This window comes from Artibeus jamaicensis, unplaced genomic scaffold, assembly GCF_021234435.1.
Source record: "Artibeus jamaicensis isolate MK-2021 breed Jamaican fruit bat unplaced genomic scaffold, CSHL_Jam_final contig_477, whole genome shotgun sequence".
Taxonomy (NCBI): Eukaryota; Metazoa; Chordata; class Mammalia; order Chiroptera; family Phyllostomidae; genus Artibeus; species Artibeus jamaicensis.
Window position 1 is genome coordinate 7,154,188 of NW_026521854.1, and position 18,111 is coordinate 7,172,298.

The window sequence follows — 18,111 nt, forward strand, 5'->3', positions numbered from 1 at the left end:
CCAGAGAACATTTTGAAGGAATATATATTTTTCTGTGAACTTCTACAGATCCATCAAAACCCTCCTCAGATGTCTCCATAACAAGCATCAAGAAATGTGATTGTTGAATGAATGAAAAAAACTTTTTCTCGGTAACCTTCTACATATTCTCTAAAACACCCTCAAACAACCATCTGCAGACACTGGAAAGTCCTGGTTGCATGAATGAAAAATGTCCTTACTGGCAAATGATGCCTATTAATGTATTTATTAAATAAACTGATAGATTTTTCTCCTTGAAAATTCCTACTCATCCTTCAACATCCTCCTCAGGTGACCCTCAGGGGCATGAGGGTCTCTCGACCACACGGAGGTAAGAAGCTCAGCCCTCCCCAGAATGAAGGTTACTTTCCAGGGGAAGAAAGAGGAAGCCAAAGGGGTGGGGAAATTTTGTGGTTCCTCCTGACATGATTTCTGATTTCCGGGGATGGGTGATTGTAACCAGATCCTTCCTGACTGCCCCTCCCCTCAGTTTGTGGGGCAGCCCTGGAGGCCTATCTTAGCTGTGCTTCTGGGGCACTTGGGAGGAGCCAATAAGGGTACCTCAGGGCATCCTGGCAGGCCAAGGGAGGGTGTGCGCATGCAGGTGAGTACATGCGTGTGTGTGTGTGTGTGTGTGTGTATGTGCAAAGTCTTAGAAGGTGGACTGTGGTGAACCTGAGGGCAAGCCTTGGCCTGTGACCTTGATAAGGGTAGAAACACGCCTCGTGTATTGCTAGGGTCCTGTTCACACATCCTCCTTGGCTCCCCAGCACCCTTGGGAGAAAGCCCAGCCCTTTAGTCCGTCATTCCCAGCCTTGGTTCACCTCACCACCTTCATCTTGCCTGCAGAGCCCTAGACTCTCCATGTTTGTCTGGTGTCCCCAAGGCATGTCCCACTGCACCTTTCCCTCTGCCGTGCCCCTCTGTTGGGAACGCCCTGTGATTATATAAGCCAAAATCCCCCTTCTTTGGGCAGCCCTTCCCGCTGCCCTTTGGAACACTCCCAGACTCTACCCTTCCCAACCCCAAGGAGCTGGGGCGCCGACGTCCAGCTCTCCCCCGCCCCACCTCTCTCTCCCTCAGTGTTTTTCCAGCAGCTGCTGTGATGTTGCGGGGATGGGAAAGAGGAATGACAGGAGCAAAGGCCAGTGGGGAGGGGTGTCCCAAAACAATGCCTGATCACGTGGGCTCTGTGGTGAGCAGAAACCCATTGTACAGATAGGGAGGCTCAGTCCCAGGAGGGCAAACCCTGGGGTGGGGGTAGCCCTGAGGCACGGGCCTTACTCTTGAAGAGGCAGAGCCCTGCCCCACTAATGGGCTCTGTTTCTCCATTTCTTCACCTCCAGCCCAGACTTCGAGTGGTCAGGGCACCTCTGGACTCAGTTTCCCCACCTATGAAATGGGAAACCTGACGGTGTCTCCTCAGGATTTTTGAGAGGGGGCCACGGGTTCGGCCATGTCTCCAATGGTCTCTTCCATCTTTCCTTATGTATCTCTCACTCTCCACCTCTGTCTCTGCCCCTCCCTCAGACCTCACACATCAGTCCTGAAGTCCGCTGTGCCCCCTGGGCCTGGCCTGGGCCCCACTGCACTGCCGTGACACTGTGTGGGGTCACGGGGTCCCCGTCCCCATTGTGCCAGGCCCGGGACACTGCCTCTTTGTTCCCGTGGCTCTGATCTCATGGCCTGCTGGGCGCCTGACCCTGGCTGGCCCGGCTGCCTCTCGGGACTGGGATCCTCAGAAAAGGGGCCTTGTTTCTACCCATCTGGGCCTCAGTTTCCCCAGATGCTGTCCCCCAGCGAAGACCCTCCTGCTGCTCTTCAGTCCTGCTTGGCTTCATGAACATTTTTTTTTTTTTTTTAGCTGAAAATTACATAACATAAAACAAACTGTTTTAAAATGTATAATTCAGTGGCATTTAGCACATTCACTATGTTGTGCAATATGCACCTCTATCTAGTTCCAGAACATTCCATCGTCCAAGAAGAAAACCCGTCTGCAGGAGCGGTCGCTCCCCACCTCCCCTCCCCCAGCCACGGCAACCACTAATCTGCCTCCTCTCTCTGTGGCTTTCCCTGTCCTGGACGTTGCACATCGATGGAATCACACACCATGTGGCATCCTGTGTCTGGCTTCTGTCCCTTAGTGTCCTACTGTTGGGATTCATCCATATCGTAACATGAATCTCGATGGACATTTGGGCTTTTTGCTGGTCCTTTTGGTGCGGCTCAGTGGATTGAGCGCTGGGCTGCAAACCGAAAACTCACTGGTTTGACCCCTGGTCAGGGCGCATGCCTGGGCTGTGGACCAGGTCCCCGGTTGGGGGCCTGAGGCAACTGGTCGGTGTGTCTCTCTCACATCGATGTTCCTCTCCCTCCTTTTCCCTCTCTCTAGACATAAATAAATAAAATCTTAAAAGAAAAGAAGAAACAGACCCAGGAGAAAGACCGATGTGAGTCTAAAGGAAGCAAGGAGACTCTAGGAGCTGAGTGAGACCCAGGGCACTCTGAGGCTGGAGTTTGGGAAATGGGGAGGTGGGCACTTGGGGTGGGGCTGGGGGGCTCAGCGCACAGCAACAACCTCATAACAATCTGTTGGGAGAGTGACCTCGGATATCTAAGAACACTGAGCTCCCAGAGGTTGGCCAGAGAGGGCTAGCGACCGGACCAAGGACACAGAGCCCCAGGCCACCCAGGGGACTGGCACTTGGTGTCCAGCTTGGGTCTTGGACCAGCAGAACAGAACCCCAGCCCTGAAGCCCTGGGTCTAACTTGGCCCAAAAGTGGGTTGTGGCTGGTGTGAGGCTGCGCCCACCACCAAGCTGACTTCCCGGGTTTCTCTTTCACTTTGGCTTGCCTGGGAGGGGTCATGATACCTGACCTTTTTTTTTTTTTTTAAGTTTTCTTCCTTGCTCAACTTCAAAGTGTTCTGGGGCGAGCACAGGGCGGTTGGGGCCTCAGCAGTGGCGGACAAGCTCTTCTGAGGCCTCAGGCCTCTGACTGGACGCCATGGGGCCACCGGTGGCCGGGCTGGTCCTCCTCCTCCTCCTCCTCTTCCTGCTCCCCACGCGGGGTGGTGAGTTTCCCACCCTGGTGCCACTGCTCTTCCTGCTGGGGCGGAGGGTGGGGGCGCGTGTGTGTGGAGGGCCTTGCGCGGGTTCCAGGGTCGGGTCTGTGTCGCTGCGCCTTTCTGCCTCTGTCACATGGGTGATCCGTGACCATGGCTTCTGGGGTCAGACTTAGGCATCTCCCTCTGCTCTTGATTTTCTTATGTCGAATGGGCTGGACCTTTTGACCTTTCCCACCTCCCCAAGTCCAGTGAGAAATATCCCTAAGGAAGGGATAATGAGCAAGTACATGTAGGATGGATATACCTAACACAGCGTCGTGTCTTGTATACACTCTCTCTCCATCCTGGGGAATCGGGTGGGAGGGGCCCAGCCCCTGTGGGTGACTGGGTTTAGACTCTTACCCCAGCTCTGCTGTTGCTGCTGTGTGAACTTGGGCAACTTTGGCCTCTCTGTGCCTCAGTTTCCCTGTCTGTAAACTGGGGGTTGGCAAGGTTGCAGGGCCTCTGGATGTCAGGCAGGGCTGGAGTCCAGAGGACCCTGGATTGCTTTGGAGGAGCAGCCTGAGAAGTGGATGGGTGGGGGGGTGGGGAGTCGGATGGACCGGTGGAGGGATAGAGGGATGGGGTGAGTGGGAGGCTGGGTGGGCACATAGATGGAAAAGTGGGTGAGGGGGTGGATGGCCACTGGGCCGGCCCCCAGGCTGAGCCCCTGTCCCCATGCAGTGAAAGGCCAGGACTGTCATCATCTCTCTGTTGCCTTCACAGCTGAATCCTGCGGTACCACCAGGTGCTGTTTTCAGGACCCGCCCTATCCGAATGCGGACTCAGGTTAGGCAGTTTCCCACGGGGGTCCTGCCGGGCTCTGTCTGGGGAATCCCTAAGCAGCCCCTCCCTCAGCTCCCTCCTGCCCAGCCAAAGACTCAGGCCCACCTGGGGTCTCAGGAGCTCCTACCTGCCAGTCTGCCGCGCGTGCTCCCCAAGCTCGGGTGTCTTGAAGCAGTTACTCTCTGAGCCTCGTCTCCTCCCAAACAGGGTTGCAGGGCTGGTGTCTGTGCCTGTTCAGATAGGTCAGCACGTGGGACTAAGCAGCCGCTAAATATTTTGTATTTTTAATCCCCCCTACTCTGGCAGAGATTGCCGGGACATTTAGGCTTATAATGCACCCTACTTAGATCCTGCCACTGAGCAGGTGCATCGTCCATTCTTTTGTTCAAGAAATATTTACTGAGCACTTACTATGTGCACCTGCAGTCGTAGTCATGAAGCGATCAGCTGCAAGCCCAACTGTCCTACTGGGGTCACAGCCTCATGCAGGAGGTAGACAACAGATTAATAAATGCTTATGTTTCCTACAGTGATGTGTGCAGAGCAGGCTGAGGGATGGAGAGGGAGGGGGCTGCACCTGGTTGGCTGGTTGTGGGGGACGTGACCGGGAAGGAGAATCTGGAATGTCAAGATCTGAGGAAGGGGGCACAGCACATGCAAAGGCCCTGCGGTGGGAGTGAGCCTGCTGTGTCTGCGGGCCCATGAGAAGGCTGGAGCAGGGGGAGCAGGGGTGGCAGCGGGGGACAGGCGTGAAGGGCACAGGAAGGTGCTGGGAGTCCTTCAGACCGTGGAGATGCCGGGTTACATACATGTCACGAAGGTCCACCCTGAGGGTGTCAGCACAGAGACCCCTCCTCTACTCTAGTCTGCTCTCAAACCTTCAGGACCCTCTCCAGCCTCAGCCTCGGGCCCCAGGGACCTGAACTGCTACCGGATATTTGGTGCTGATTACAAATGCTCTTGGGAATATGAGGGTCCGTCGGCTGGGGTCAACCACTTCCTGAGGTGCTGGTGAGGACTGCTCCCCAGACCCTAAACCCTCACCCGCCATCCTGCCCTCGGCCCTGACCCGATGCCCTTGCCCTTAGCTGTGTGATGGCAGCCCAGGGCTGGTCCTTGTCTCTCCCTGGGCATCAGTTTCCTATGTGAGCAGGGAGGGTGAGGGCTCTGTTGTGAGGGGACAAGTGGGTGGGCACCCTGACCGGGTGGCAATCAGGGTCCCGCTAGTCCTTCTTTCATCCTCCCAGGCCCTCGATCCCAGGCTGACCCCCAAGGAAGCCCCAGGCTGGGGAGGGGGAGTCAGAGGGGCAGAGGAAGATGAAGGGAGGTGATGCCCACTGTCTGCTGTGGCTGAGACATTTCCGGAGTCCACTCGGGCCCCGGATTCAGCACCAACACCCTCCTTCCTGCAGCCTCAGTCCCGGGCGCTGCTGCTACTTCTCCGCCGGCTCGGCCACCGAGCTGCAGTTCTCCGACCAGGACGGCATACCTGTGCTCTCCGACGTCACTCTCTGGGTGGAATCCTGGGCCACCAACAGGATGGAGAAGTCGCCCCAGCTTACCCTGAAGCTACACTATAGCTCCGGTCAGCACCCTGTTCTCCTCCCCCTCCTCACTTCCCTCCCTCACCCAGAGATGCCTCTGGCCACCAGGCCTAGACCTGGGGAGATGCTGGGCCCCTGGCAAGGGACTTGAGGATTCCAGCCATTCACGCAGCAGACGCTGTGAGACTTGGCGGAATCAGACACGGTTCCCTTCCCCGTCCCTACTGCTGGACACTTGGCTTGTTCCTGGTTTCTCCCTGACACTGTAATGGTGCCAGGGCCCTGCTGTTTTGTTCCAACTGTTTTTATGAGTCAACAACATGCGTTTAGCGTCTAGTTTTCAAGCTGCTACTGTGTTCCACACTGAGACCTAGGAATCACGGGCGAGGCCAGCGGAAGTCGTAAGTCGCATTCTAGGGCTTGGGACTAGGACAAGGTGAGCAAGGCAGCACTTTAGGTCCAAAATTTATCCCCTCTAAAGATAAATAAATAAAATCTTTAAAAAATTACATACGAAAATGAAAATAACAATGTAAAAAATCCACAACAAACAAAATATCAAAATTTTAAACACAGACAGGATCCCACTCCACATTTGTACAACCTGGCCTCACTCACCTCGCCCCAGCTCTGGCCCTGCCCCCACCTTCATGGAGCCCGGATTCAAGTGGGGGCGACGGACCAGGTCGGGCCACTGCACGTGACCAGATGCTGCTGAGAGGTCCCGGGAGGCCTCCAGCTCCAGCTGAGTTTTGAAGGGTAAAACAAGTCCAGCAGGAAGAAAGAGGGAAAGCGTGTCCCAGGTGGAGACGTGCGTGCCACCGCAAGTTCAAAGGCCCTGAGGTAGAATTGGGTATGACAACATGAGAGAGGTCAGGCTCCTTGAAGTAGGTCTCGAGGATTAATTTTCCTAGTAGTCCTCCAGGAAAATAGAATCTATTGATCATCCTCTTGTCAGCAATTGGAACCAGTGGCTGTCTCACCACAACCTCGTCAGCAACGGGTGTTAATATTTTAGAGATCTTTTCACTAACAGGATCTTGTGTATACATTTTGGTTCTTTGACCCATAGAATCCCAGACTTGGCTGGGAACTGCGAGGCATCCCTGATTCACATTTGGGGGAGTTGGTGGGTTACCCTGGGCTGGGCAAGGCATGGGCAGATTTTCTGGGATTTTTGGAACCAACAACTGACACCAACGCCGGCTTCCCCTCTCCAACCTCTACCTCTGCTTCCAGTTCAATACGACCCTCCGCCAAGAGACATCCGGGTGTCGGGGGGAGCAGGGCGGCTGCACATGAAGTGGGAGACTCCGGCCGGCCAGGAAGGCGCCGAGGTACAGTTCCGGCGCCGGACGCCTGGCAGCCTGTGGAAGTTGGTGAGTTTGTCCCTCAGGTTAGGGGTGGCCACGGGCCTCTCCCAGGGCCCTTTCTCCCCTAAATCAGTGTCACCATCCCTACATCTGTTACCTGTCCCGCCTTGCCTCCCCTCTTACCCCCTGTCTAGCCTCTGAGGTCTGTCCAACATGCAGCTCTGTTGTGACCTTTCTGTTCACACACCCTTCATGGCTCCCTATTGCCTCCTAAAGGGCATCCCTGTCCTCAGCCAGACCTCGCTTGCCTCATGCTTCCTCTGGTGACCTCCTGAACAGCCACAGTTCTCTACCCATGCCCTGGATTTCCAGCCTCCTTAGGGCCTTTGTGCGTGAAGTTCTCTCCACCTGCTTTCCCCGCTCTCCTCGTGAGCACATGTGAGTCCAGCCCACCCTCGGAATCCAGCTCAAGGGCCACCTCTTCCAAGAAGCTGTTCTTCCACCCATTCCTTCCTTCTTCTCTCCTTCTTTTTAAAAAAATTAACATGTAGCCCTGGCTAGTGTGTCTCAGTGGATTGATCACCAGACTAAGAAGCAAAGGGTTGCTGGTTCGATTCCCGCTCAGGGAATATGCCTGAGTTGTGGGCCATGTTCCCAGTAGGGGGTGCTCAAGAGGCAAGCACACATTGATGTTTCTCTCCCTCTCTTTCTTTCTTCCTTCTTCTCTCTCTAAAAATAAATAAATACAATCTTTTAAAATTAATATATAATTGACATACAGCCTTCTATTAGTTTCAGGAGTATAACATAATAATTCAATATTTGTACATATTGCAAAACGATCCCCACAGTAAGTCTAGTTAACTTGTGACACCACACATCGTGACAGATGTTCTCTTCCTTGTGATGAGACCTTTGGAGGCTTCCTCCTTAGCAACTCCCAACACGCAGCACAGGATTATTATCTGCAGTCGCCATGCCGTGCGTTGCATGACTTATTTTATAATCGGAAGTTTGTAGCTTTTGACCACCTTTAACCATTTTGCCTACCCCCATCCCCAACTCCCTGCCTCTGGCAACCACTGATCTGTTATCAGTATCCGTGAATTCAGTTTTCTGGTTTTGTTTTAGATTCTACATATAAGTGAGATCACATGCTATTTGTCTCTCACTTACCTCACTGCTTGGTAAGGTACCGTGCTCCTCAGTACAGTGCTCTCAAGTTTCAACCCTGTTGTTACAAGTGGCAAAATTTCCTTCTCTCTCTTTTTGTTTTTTGTGGGTGAATAACATCCCATTGCACGTACACATACCACATTTTCTTTCAACATTCATCCGTTCGCAGCTGCCCGAGGGGTCTCAGTGTCTTGGTCACTGTGAACAAAGCTGCAGTGAGTATAGAGGTGCGTATGTATTTTTGGATTAGTGTTTTTGTTTCCTTCAGATAAATACCCAGAAGTGGAATTGCTGGATTATATGGTAGTTCTATTTTTAATTTAAGGCCTTTTTTTTCTATTTATTGACTTTTAGAAAGAGAGAGGAAGTGGTGAGGTTGGGGAGAAAGAGAGTGTGCACACCACAGAAACACTGATTTGTTGTTCCAGTGACTGATGCATTCGCTGGTTGATCCTCGTACACGTGCCCTGACCCGGGATCGAACAGGCAGCCTGGGTGTATGGAGACGATGCTCTAACCACTTGAGATACTCAGCCAGGGCTATTTTTAATTATTTGATGAACTTCCACACTGCTTTCCATAGTGGCTGCTTTCATTCACAACCCCACCGACAGCGCACAACGATCCCTGACGTCCACACCCTCACCAGCGGTTGTTACCTCTTGTCTCTTTGATGACACCCGTTTTAACAGGTGTGAGGTGGTGTCCAGTGTGGTTTTGATTTGTATGTCCCTCGTGATTCGTGGTGTTGAGCACATTTGCATGTACCTGCTGGCCATCTGTCTGTCCTCTTTGGACCTTCGTCCACTCTTCAGCCACTGTCCATTCCCTGCTCCGCACTCCCACTGCGCCAGCCAGACCAGCCCGCGCTTGCAAGAAACCTCTGCCCAGACCCAGTCACCAAGGAGCCTCGGCCTGAGGGAGACAGAGGCCCCCAGACTGTGCACTGTGGCCAGTCTCCTCTCCCTCAGGCTGGGCACATCTCGAGGGCACGGAGTTGCCTCAGCTTCAGCCCCCTCTTCCCTCCAAACGTGAGCCCCGCCCTGAGCCTCAATCTCCCCACTAGGTGACTAGGTTTGGATCAATCAGCAGCAGGTGGCACGGCACCCTGATGGGCAGAGACCTCTCTGTGTTTCATGTCCAACCCTCTAAGCACATTCTGCAGTAGACCCCCTCAGATCGCTTTGTAGATGAGGAAACTGAGGCTCAGGATGTCCGGGACCTCTCAGGGTGACTGTGGGAGTGGGGGCAGGGCTCTCCTGACACCCAGCACTGCAGGCAGATGAGTTTTGCCTCCTAAAATCATCTTCTAGGAAATTATAAATTTTCTCTCCTAAAATAATTATTTTAAGTAAATGTTTAATCTCAGAAGAATCTTAGGTTTTCAGAAAATTTACAAAGAAATACAAAGAGCTCCCATAGAACCTGTGCCCAGTTCCGCTCTTGCTAGCGCCTCACCCCCGACTGGGACGCGTGGAGCACCTCACTACGGACCAAACTCCAGGGGGTACCAGGTGTTACCCATCTTTCTAAGAATGTCTTCCTTTTGATCTTAGATCTAGTCCAGGGTTCCACATCACACTCAGAAAATAATATTTTTAAGTAAAATGTTAATAATAAAACAATAATATTTTTACTAATAATATTAGAGCTAATATTTTTCAATGCCAAAATGTCATACAACATATACATATGGTTTCATTCCAGGGTGACTGTGGACATCGGGATGATGCTGGTTTCGGTGAGAACAGCAACAGCAACAGCTGCAGCAAAGTATCGTGAATCAATTCCATACTGTGTGCCAGGCCAGGGCTAAATTCTTTGTACGCCTGTTGGCCTGCCCTGCAGTTCGGTATTGGATTATTTCCACTTTAGAAGTGAGGAAACAAAGACTGGCGGGTGGCAGGGTAAGAGGCCATCGGCCAAAGTCGCATTTCAACGGGTCACCCTGCTGGGACTTGAACCAGGGGCAGTGGAAGAAGTAGATAACCCTGGCGGCCTGAAGAGGACAGGCCCTGGCCTGTCCCTGCCCTGTCCTCAGGGCCTGACACACAGTTGGCTCTTAGTAACAATACAGCAGTATAACTGTATAGTTGCATGTATACAATTGGCACCCAATATGTGCATGTACACCATTGGCATTCCATAACTGCACAATGGATAAGTGACGAGTGCCATGCCCCCAGCACCCCCGGGTGTGGGACAGCCCCTTGGCCTGACGTTTGCCCTGTGTCCCCCAGAGTCGTGCTTCTGCCCGCTGGAGGTGAACGAAGCCCAGGAATTTCAGCTGAGGCGGCGGCGGCGGCTTGGGCCAGGGGTCCCAGGAGGTCCCTGGAGCAGCTGGAGCAGCCCCGTGTGTGTCCCTTCTGGTGAGAGTGCCCAGAGCCACAGGAATAGGGGCAGGCACTAGAAATATGGCAGTGGGTATTAGAACTAAGGCGGCAAGTGTTAGTGACAAGATGACAGGTTTTTGAAATAAGGCAGCAGGGGAAATTGATGAAAATTATTAACAAGTGGAACTTTATAGATTGTGGTGAGTCCGTAATCTAAAAAGAAAACATTTATCAGTCTTTCCTTCCAATTCATTAGGTTGGTTTTGTTCTTTTAAAGTGGCACAAGGAGTTGACAGGTGGAAATGGCCATGTCAGGAAGATATTTTCCCCAATCACACAGCAAGCTGGAGCCTGGGCAGCTCGGGAGTGGACACGTGGCCTTGGGCAGGGGTGGGGGTTGAGAATGAGCTGCCTGTCAACATTTGTCACCAGCACTGCCAGCGGAGGCCCCCTCCTGTCCAATGGCATATCTCCTGGGAAATAACTGAGTTGTTTTCAGATTTGTCCTTAAATTGGAAAGAACACATAACATAAAATGCACCATTTTACACATTTTTAAGTGTCTAGTTCCATCGCATTAAGTACATTTGCGTTGTGAAATGTATCTCTATGTTTTCAAATTTGGAGAGGTATTTAAGAACCCATGGAATCCCGTGTTTCGTGGGAGGGAAGGAAAAGGTCCCCAGCCCCCATCCAAGGTCTGCAGGAGGTTGTGAGAAAGGGCAATGCCCCCTCCAGTGTCATTGTCTTGCTGTCTCCTGGCAGAAACCCCCCCACAGCCCAAGGTGTTGTTCTTGGTGGAGCCGCTTGGCCGGGATGGAAGGAGGCGAGTGACCCGGAAGGGGCAGGTAAGGTGGGCTGTGTGTGCAGTGGCCTGGGGGAAAGAAGACAAGAGACTGGGAGTGAGGGGGCAGTGTGCAAGTGAAAAATGGAGAGAGACAAGACATGGAAGTGGTAGGAACTGGGAGGACCGTGGGTTTAACTCTGAAGATACCGGGGAGCCATGGAAGGTATGCGAGCAGAGAAGGGACATGGCTGGACTCAGGTGCTCTCAGACTCCCTCTGGTGGCCATCAGGGGAATATATTGTGGGGGGCTCTGGTGGACGCTGGAAGGCCAGGGAGGGGTCAATGGTGTTGGTCTGGATGGAAGATGATTTAAATCTCCAAATCAACCCACTTAGTACAGTCTAACCCCATTTTACAGGGAAGGAAACTGAGGCACAGAGGGAAAATCTTTTGCTTGGGTCAGGGGCAAAACCATGACAAATTTCACCATAACTGACTCAAAGAGGTCCCCAGGGGCCATCACAATAAACCTACAGAGAAGTTCTCTCTGTTTCCGGGCTTTCCTCTCATTTTGATTCCTTTTCTTAGAAAAAATTTCCAGAGTTGAGGTCACTGGAAATGAGGTCACTGGGTCCAAAAATGGAAACTTTTTTTCCCCGACTCTCAGTGGGTTTTGCCAGATTACTCTCCCCACCAAAAAAACAAAACAAAACAAAAACCCAACAAGCACTGGATGTGAATGTGTTTCCCAGCAGCATTGCTAGCATCAGGGTTTAGTATTTTTCAAATGTTTGGCACATGTCGTAGGTTGTGGACTACAGATGAGTCTGTGTTCATGGGCTGTACCCTGATGTCAGCCAGCCCAGGAGGACAATGAACGTGTTCAGGTCCCAACGAGCTGTCTCTCCCACTCATGACAGCTGCCTCAGCTCCAGCTCCCAGAAGGCTGCCGCGGGCCCAAGTCTGGTGCGAGAGTGACCTACCGCCTGCACCTGCACATGCTGTCTTGTCCGTGTAAGGCCCAGGCCACCAAGATCCTGGGCCTAAAGACAACGTTCAACCTCTCGGGTGCTGCCTACGACCTGGCTGTCGTCTCCGAGAATCTCTTCGGCCCTGGCCCCAACCAGTCGTGGCACATTCCTGCCCACGTACACACAGGTGGCTCCTGGGCAGGGGGGGTGTTGCTGAGGCGGGGCCCTGAAACCTGGGCACCTCTCAGCTAGACTAGGGTGAGGTTGGTGAGACTCAAAAATTTAAGGGGTGTCTAATTTAGGGCTGTGCCAAAACAGCCATCAAAATACGTACTGTTATAATGCAATATTTAAAAAAATTCTCACCAGCTAACTATAGCCTGGCCCAACTGTTTCTTTTGTAAATAAAGTTTTTTGAGGACAAGGGCTGGAGGATAAGGGCATGGTGAGTGAGTCAAGGTCACGCAAGTGCAGGGTTGATTCTCTGTTCATTTAAAGATTTTATGTCATTTGTGTTTAGAGAGGGGAAGGGGGGAGAAAAAGAGGGAAACATCAATGTGTGGTTGCCTCTCACGTACCCGCTACTGGGGACCTGGCCTGCAACCCAGGCACGTGCCCTGACTGGGAATCGACACTTTGGTTCGAAGTCCTGTGTGCAATCCAGAGCCACACCCACTAGTCAGGGATCTACCTTTATTCAAAATCTTGATAGTTTCTTCAATTTTATATATGTAATTACATTTTATATAAATTATTATATATTATTTTAAATAAATTATCATATATTTATTACATGTAATATATACACATACATATACACACACACACTATATATATATATATATATATATATATATATATATGAATATGGTTTGGGCCACGCCTCCCTGTGTAACCTTGGGCTGGTGACTCCCTCTCTGAGCCTCAGTTGCTGTATTGCTGGGGTGACCATGGTTTCCCTGTGTAGCAGAGTGGTGTCTGTGCAGCACTGGGCACTGGCCTGGGGCCCAGAGTTGGCACTTGGAAGCAGCCCCCACCTCTCTGAGGTTGCTGCAGACGCCCTTAATCCAGGGAATGGGAAAGATGCACCCAGGGGACTCAGTGGGTGTGTCCTGGGCCTCTGAGCTCCCGTCATGCCCAACCCCTGGCTGGTGCAGGGAGTGTCAGTCCACCGATGGGGGTGTCCTGGCAAAGAACCCTTGGTCAGGCTGTGGGAGGGCTCAACTCCTTTAAACAGCCTCTCTGTCCCCTCTGTGCCCAGTCTCCTACCTGGCCGCTCCCAATGTGGGGAGACACAGATACCGATGCTCTGGGCCCCATCGGGGAGAGCTGGGCCAGAGGACGGGGAGGGACAGCAGAAGCCTCGGTAGGGGTGGGGCCAACCAAAACAGCTGTCCTGACTGCCTCCCCGTCTCCTTTCAGAACCGGGAGCTCTGAGCTTCAGTGCTGGGGCCAATGGGACCACTATGAGTTGGCCGGACTGGGCCCCAGGCCTGACGTACTGCATTGAGTGGCAGCCCCAGGACCAGGACGAGAGTGCTGCTGCCTGTGCCCTGACTGCACCCAGAGACAAGGACCCTGCTGGAACTGGTACCACGATGGCAGCGGCTGCTGCTTGCCTCTGCGGCCTCTGTTAGAGCTCCGCCAGCTCAGACCTGCAGGGACTGCACACATAGGGCGTCTGAGGCCCAGAGAGGTTGTGCCACTTGCTTGACTCACACAGACCAGGGGACAGGCTGAGACTCACCCCTCACACACACACGCATGCTGGAGCCTCCTGCTGGGAGCCTGGAGTGTCAGGGCTCAGCCCTAGGCGGACGGCACCCAGGCGGGTAATGAGTCTCACACTCCATGGTGTTTCTTAAACATTCACCCTCATCAAGGAAGGTGGCAGGTAGCAAGATGTTCTGGTAACAAATGAATGAGGCTTCTGGAGGGGAAGGCTGGGCACCACGTGGCCCGGGCAGCTTTCACTTTCCCGCTTCCTGCCCTGGGCCTAGCCGGGGCCACGGGAAGCTTTAGCTTTGTCCCTCAAAGAGCTCCACCTGGGGAGGAAGAGCTGGGTATGGATACCCCGTCCATGGAATAATGGCTGGGCTGGAGGGGTTAAGGGTGGCTCGAGGGGCACAGGGAAGGGATCCTGGAGGAGGGGACATTGGTGCAAGGGCTTTGAAGTATGAGTAGAAGTGCTCTAGGCATTCCTTGTTGACGGTACAGCCAGGGCAAAGGTGCTGAGGTGGGAACACAAACGATTTACTGGCCTGGTCCTTGCTAATCCTTCCAGCAGCCCACCTCTGGAGCCAAGCATCTGGGGCACTGGAGCAGAAGGTGTGTTACCGCATCACCATTTTTGCCTCTGCACAACCGAAGAAGCCCAACTCTTGGTCCTCGGTTTTGTCTACCTACCACTTTGGGGGCAATGGTGAGTGGCCCGAACTTGCCAGGTGGTCTCCCCGGAATACTCCGCAATGGCCCTAGGAGTCAGGGGGAGGCAGTAAGCGTTATTTTTGAGGAACCTACTGCACGTTGGGTCCTGGACACAGGTCAGATGTGTAGAGTGAGCTCAGTCCACCCTTAAGACACCCTGAGAGGCGCTGTCCCTTTTATAGGTGAGAAGTGAGGGGACGCTGAGGGAGGAGAGGGGACAGCCTCCCCTGAGTGCTGGAGCCAGGAGTTCTGAGGCAAGGTTACCTGGACAGTGCTGGGCTGGAAGTGCTTGGCTAGTGCTCTTGGAGTTGACCGTGGCAATGGCTCTGGTTGCAGCCTCAGAGGTTGGGGTCCCCCAGCACATGCTGGTGAAGATGCTCAGCCCAGACTCGGTGTTGGTGGACTGGACGCCATCTCTGCTGAGCACCTGCCCCGGCGTCCTAAAGAAGTACGTCATACGCTGGTGGGATGAGGACAGCCACCAGGTGTCTGGTATGTGGGGCAGCACAGGTCTGGCCGGGGGAGAAAGGAGTCTGGGCTTGAGTCCTGCCTTGCTGGGTGACCCTGGCACCTCATTGCCCCTCTCTGGGCTACCCATAACACAAGACAATTGGACTCAAGGGTCCTGACCACCCTTTCTAAACCAGAGAGGACCTGGTGGGCACTGGCCAAGCCCGCATGATGTGCCAGGCGTGTGGATGGCAAACTCTCACTCATATCAGCAACTCCACTCCCGTGGTGTGACCACCCAGCTGGGGGAAATGGGGCATCCCACGGCCTGAGCCCAGCCTGGAAGTAAAGGGGTCCATGGACCCTTGGTTGCCTCCCCATGCAGAGCTGCCTGTGAACCCCACAGAGACCCAGGTCACCCTTGGTGGCCTGCGGGCTGGCACAGCCTACAGCGTGCAGGTGCGAGCAGACACGGGGACACTGAGGGGCGCCTGGAGCCAGCCTCAGCACTTCCACATGGGTGAGTGGGGGCCAGGGGCGGGGCTCAGGAATTTACCGGGCATGCACTGCCCATCCCACCTGAGTCCGAAAGCATCCACGCATCGCCTTCAGGAGAAAGGCCCAGCCTGACCTGCTCCCACCGCCTCCACCAACCTCATCCTACACCTTCTCCTTTCAACCTCCTCCCACACCCCTGTGGCCTTACCCATAAGGGCCTCTCTGCCTGGAATGTTTGTTCTCCCTGTTGTCAAACTCCTATTCATCCTTCAAATCTTAGTGTGAAAACTTCCTCCTCCAGGAAGCCTTCTGCGCTTCCCTCTGGGCACCCTCCAGCTGTGATTGGCTCTCTTCCCCACAGAAGACCCTGGGAACCAGTGAGGGTGGCTGTGTCTGGCTCTGCCTCCCCAGCTGGTGGCTCCTGGAGAGAAAGAAGGAGCAGGGGGACTGTTTATTGAGTAAATGAATGAATGCATGTGAGCGAATGAGCGAATGTATTTCTCATCACAAAGCTAAGGAGGTGGGCTCCGTTATCTTGAAGCGTGTGGCTGTGAGGCATCTGAAGACTCAGAGATCCCTGTTGCTGCCATGCCCCCTGCCTGCTGTCCATGCAGTGAAATCAGGAACCAAGAGCCAGGCTAGGTGTGGTGGGGCAGCTCTGGGTCCAGGGCAGCTTCCTGTGTGCCAAGCCTCACAGTCACATGCATCAGGTGGGTCCCCCGGTTCTCCAGTTCACAGATGAGGAAACTGAGGCACAGTGGGGGCCCATGGTGTGCCAGAGTGAACAGGGAGTCGATGGAGGGCCTGGCCCACCCAGCTCCCTCCCTGACCATAGGCAGGAGGTAGCCCTCCCCCAACCCAAGTTCTCCCACTCCCAAGAAATCCAGCTTCTGGAGGCGTCCGATCTGGCCATCCTCGCGTCTCTGGGGAGCTTCCTGAGCATTCTCCTCCTGGGCATCCTAGGGTACTTCAGCCTGAACAGGTAACTCATCATCACCTATCCCTGACGTGGTCCCCCGACAACAGCTATAGTAACAGCAATAACAATAGTAACAACCACGCACGCCTAGTAGAGACTTGTGCTCACATGGTCAGGGCGTCCAGCAGTGGGGGCTGAGCTGGGATGTGACCCTGGGGCTGCAGACTCCGGTACTGCCTTCCCCAGCCCACATCCTCACTCCCTTTACGACCTGGTGAAGATAAGAAAAAGTCAGAAGAACAGAACAGGAAGAATAGCCCAAAGCACTGCTCCTCTGACTGGCTCCCCCCCTCTTCCAGGGCCTTGCCACACCTGTGCCCGCCCCTGCCCACACCATGTGCCAGCACTGCGGTGGAGTTCCCTGGAAGCCAGGGGAAGCAGGTAAGGGCTCTGTGTCTAATTCCAAGTCCTGATGATTGGGTCCATACTCTGGGCCAGCGCTCTGCTGAGTAGTCTACCCTAACTCACTAAGGCAGAGGCTCAAAAAAAAAAACCCCATCCTATTTTAATGAACTATAGAAATTATTCCTGGAAGTACAGTCTTAAAATCTGTCCTATTTTATAGATGGGCAAGCAGAGGCCCAAAGAAAAACTTCCTGTGGGCCATTTCCTAGCAGCAGAAACAACTCAGAGTGGCTTTCACAAAAGGGAAACTGATAGGAAAAAACAAAAAACAAAAAACCCAGTCTGGTGGGCTTCAGGCATGGCTGAATCCAGGAACTACGGATCCATGTTTCTGTGCTGCTGTCCTCCTTACAGGCTTCTCTTTCAGGCAGCCTCAGCCTTCCCCCATGGAAGAGAATGTTCATTTCCCCCATTAACTGGAGCAAACCTCTCAGGGTCACACGCCCAATCCCATTAACTAGAGAAAAGCAGGTGCAATTTCCCAAAGAGAAATGGAGGTCCTTCCAATGGACCCTCACATTGGTCTCAAGATGTTAGAGACTTTAGCCAGTAGGGACCAGGTCCAACCCATCCTTATGTAAATGGGAAATAGGGCCCTGCCCACAGTCTCAGCCTGTCCTTCTTCTCCAGGCTTGGCAGTGGACAAGCACAGCAGAATTCCTGCAGGAGGAGGAAGAGTCCCTGAAAGAGGCCCTGGTGGTGACCATGCCCTGCGAAAAAGGCGACAGGGCTGACCTGGACACACCCAGCCCTTCCAAGGCCAAGACGGAGCTGCCTCAGGACGCCCCTGAGCCAGCCCCAGACACAGAGCTGCCCTTGGAAGACAGGGGACAGGTGCAAGGACATCCTGAGGCAGGGGACCTGGGGCTCAGTGAGCAGGACAGGCTGGAGGGCAGCCCTGTCCAGGCAGCTGGACTGTCCCTGCTCCTGGGAGAACAAATGCAGAGCCCCAGGCCCGATGGTACTTGACGCAGGGGCCTGGAGGCCTGAGGGAAAAACAGGACTGTCTACCTCATCCTATAGACGGGAAGACTGATGCTGAAATCACAGCAGCTGGTTAGTAAATGCTTACTGCACCCCCAGCCTGTTTCATTCAGACACCCGCATGGTGCCTGAGGTGCATCACTGTCCTATTTTACTAGTTTTCCGATGTGACTGCTGAGGCACATAGAGGGCCGTGGCTCTCCTGCAGCCACACAGCGTGGGCGGGAGTCAAACTTCGGCCAAGGGACCCATACCCCTTTTCCAGATTCTGCCACCATTGCTCTCTCCCTGGCCCTGTGAGGGGAACCCCAAGAACTTCCATGAAACA

The 18,111-nt window shown here is 53.6% G+C and overlaps 1 protein-coding gene across 3 annotated transcripts; it reads left to right on the forward strand.

The window, feature by feature from the left end:
* The first annotated feature begins 537 nt into the window (after positions 1–537).
* Positions 538–17,881, forward strand: IL12RB1 (interleukin 12 receptor subunit beta 1). 3 transcript variants are annotated; one of them, XM_037142018.2, is made up of 18 exons: positions 538–625; positions 2,417–2,474; positions 2,922–3,097; positions 3,857–3,919; positions 4,801–4,927; positions 5,329–5,501; positions 6,700–6,839; positions 9,657–9,690; positions 10,190–10,318; positions 11,048–11,130; positions 11,990–12,227; positions 13,463–13,630; positions 14,325–14,462; positions 14,804–14,959; positions 15,303–15,437; positions 16,295–16,397; positions 16,694–16,775; positions 17,430–17,881. In XM_037142018.2, the coding sequence occupies exons 3-18, from the start codon at positions 3,031–3,033 to the stop codon at positions 17,766–17,768; spliced, it is 2,175 nt and encodes a 724-aa protein (XP_036997913.2). In that variant the 5' UTR covers positions 538–625; positions 2,417–2,474; positions 2,922–3,030; the 3' UTR covers positions 17,769–17,881. The 3 variants fall into 3 exon arrangements, with proteins under 3 accessions (XP_036997913.2, XP_053524151.1, XP_053524152.1); XM_053668176.1 differs by having other exon boundaries at positions 16,303–16,397; positions 17,430–17,634; XM_053668177.1 differs by lacking the exons at positions 16,694–16,775; positions 17,430–17,881 and having other exon boundaries at positions 15,928–16,388.
* Positions 17,882–18,111: the final 230 nt, after the last annotated feature.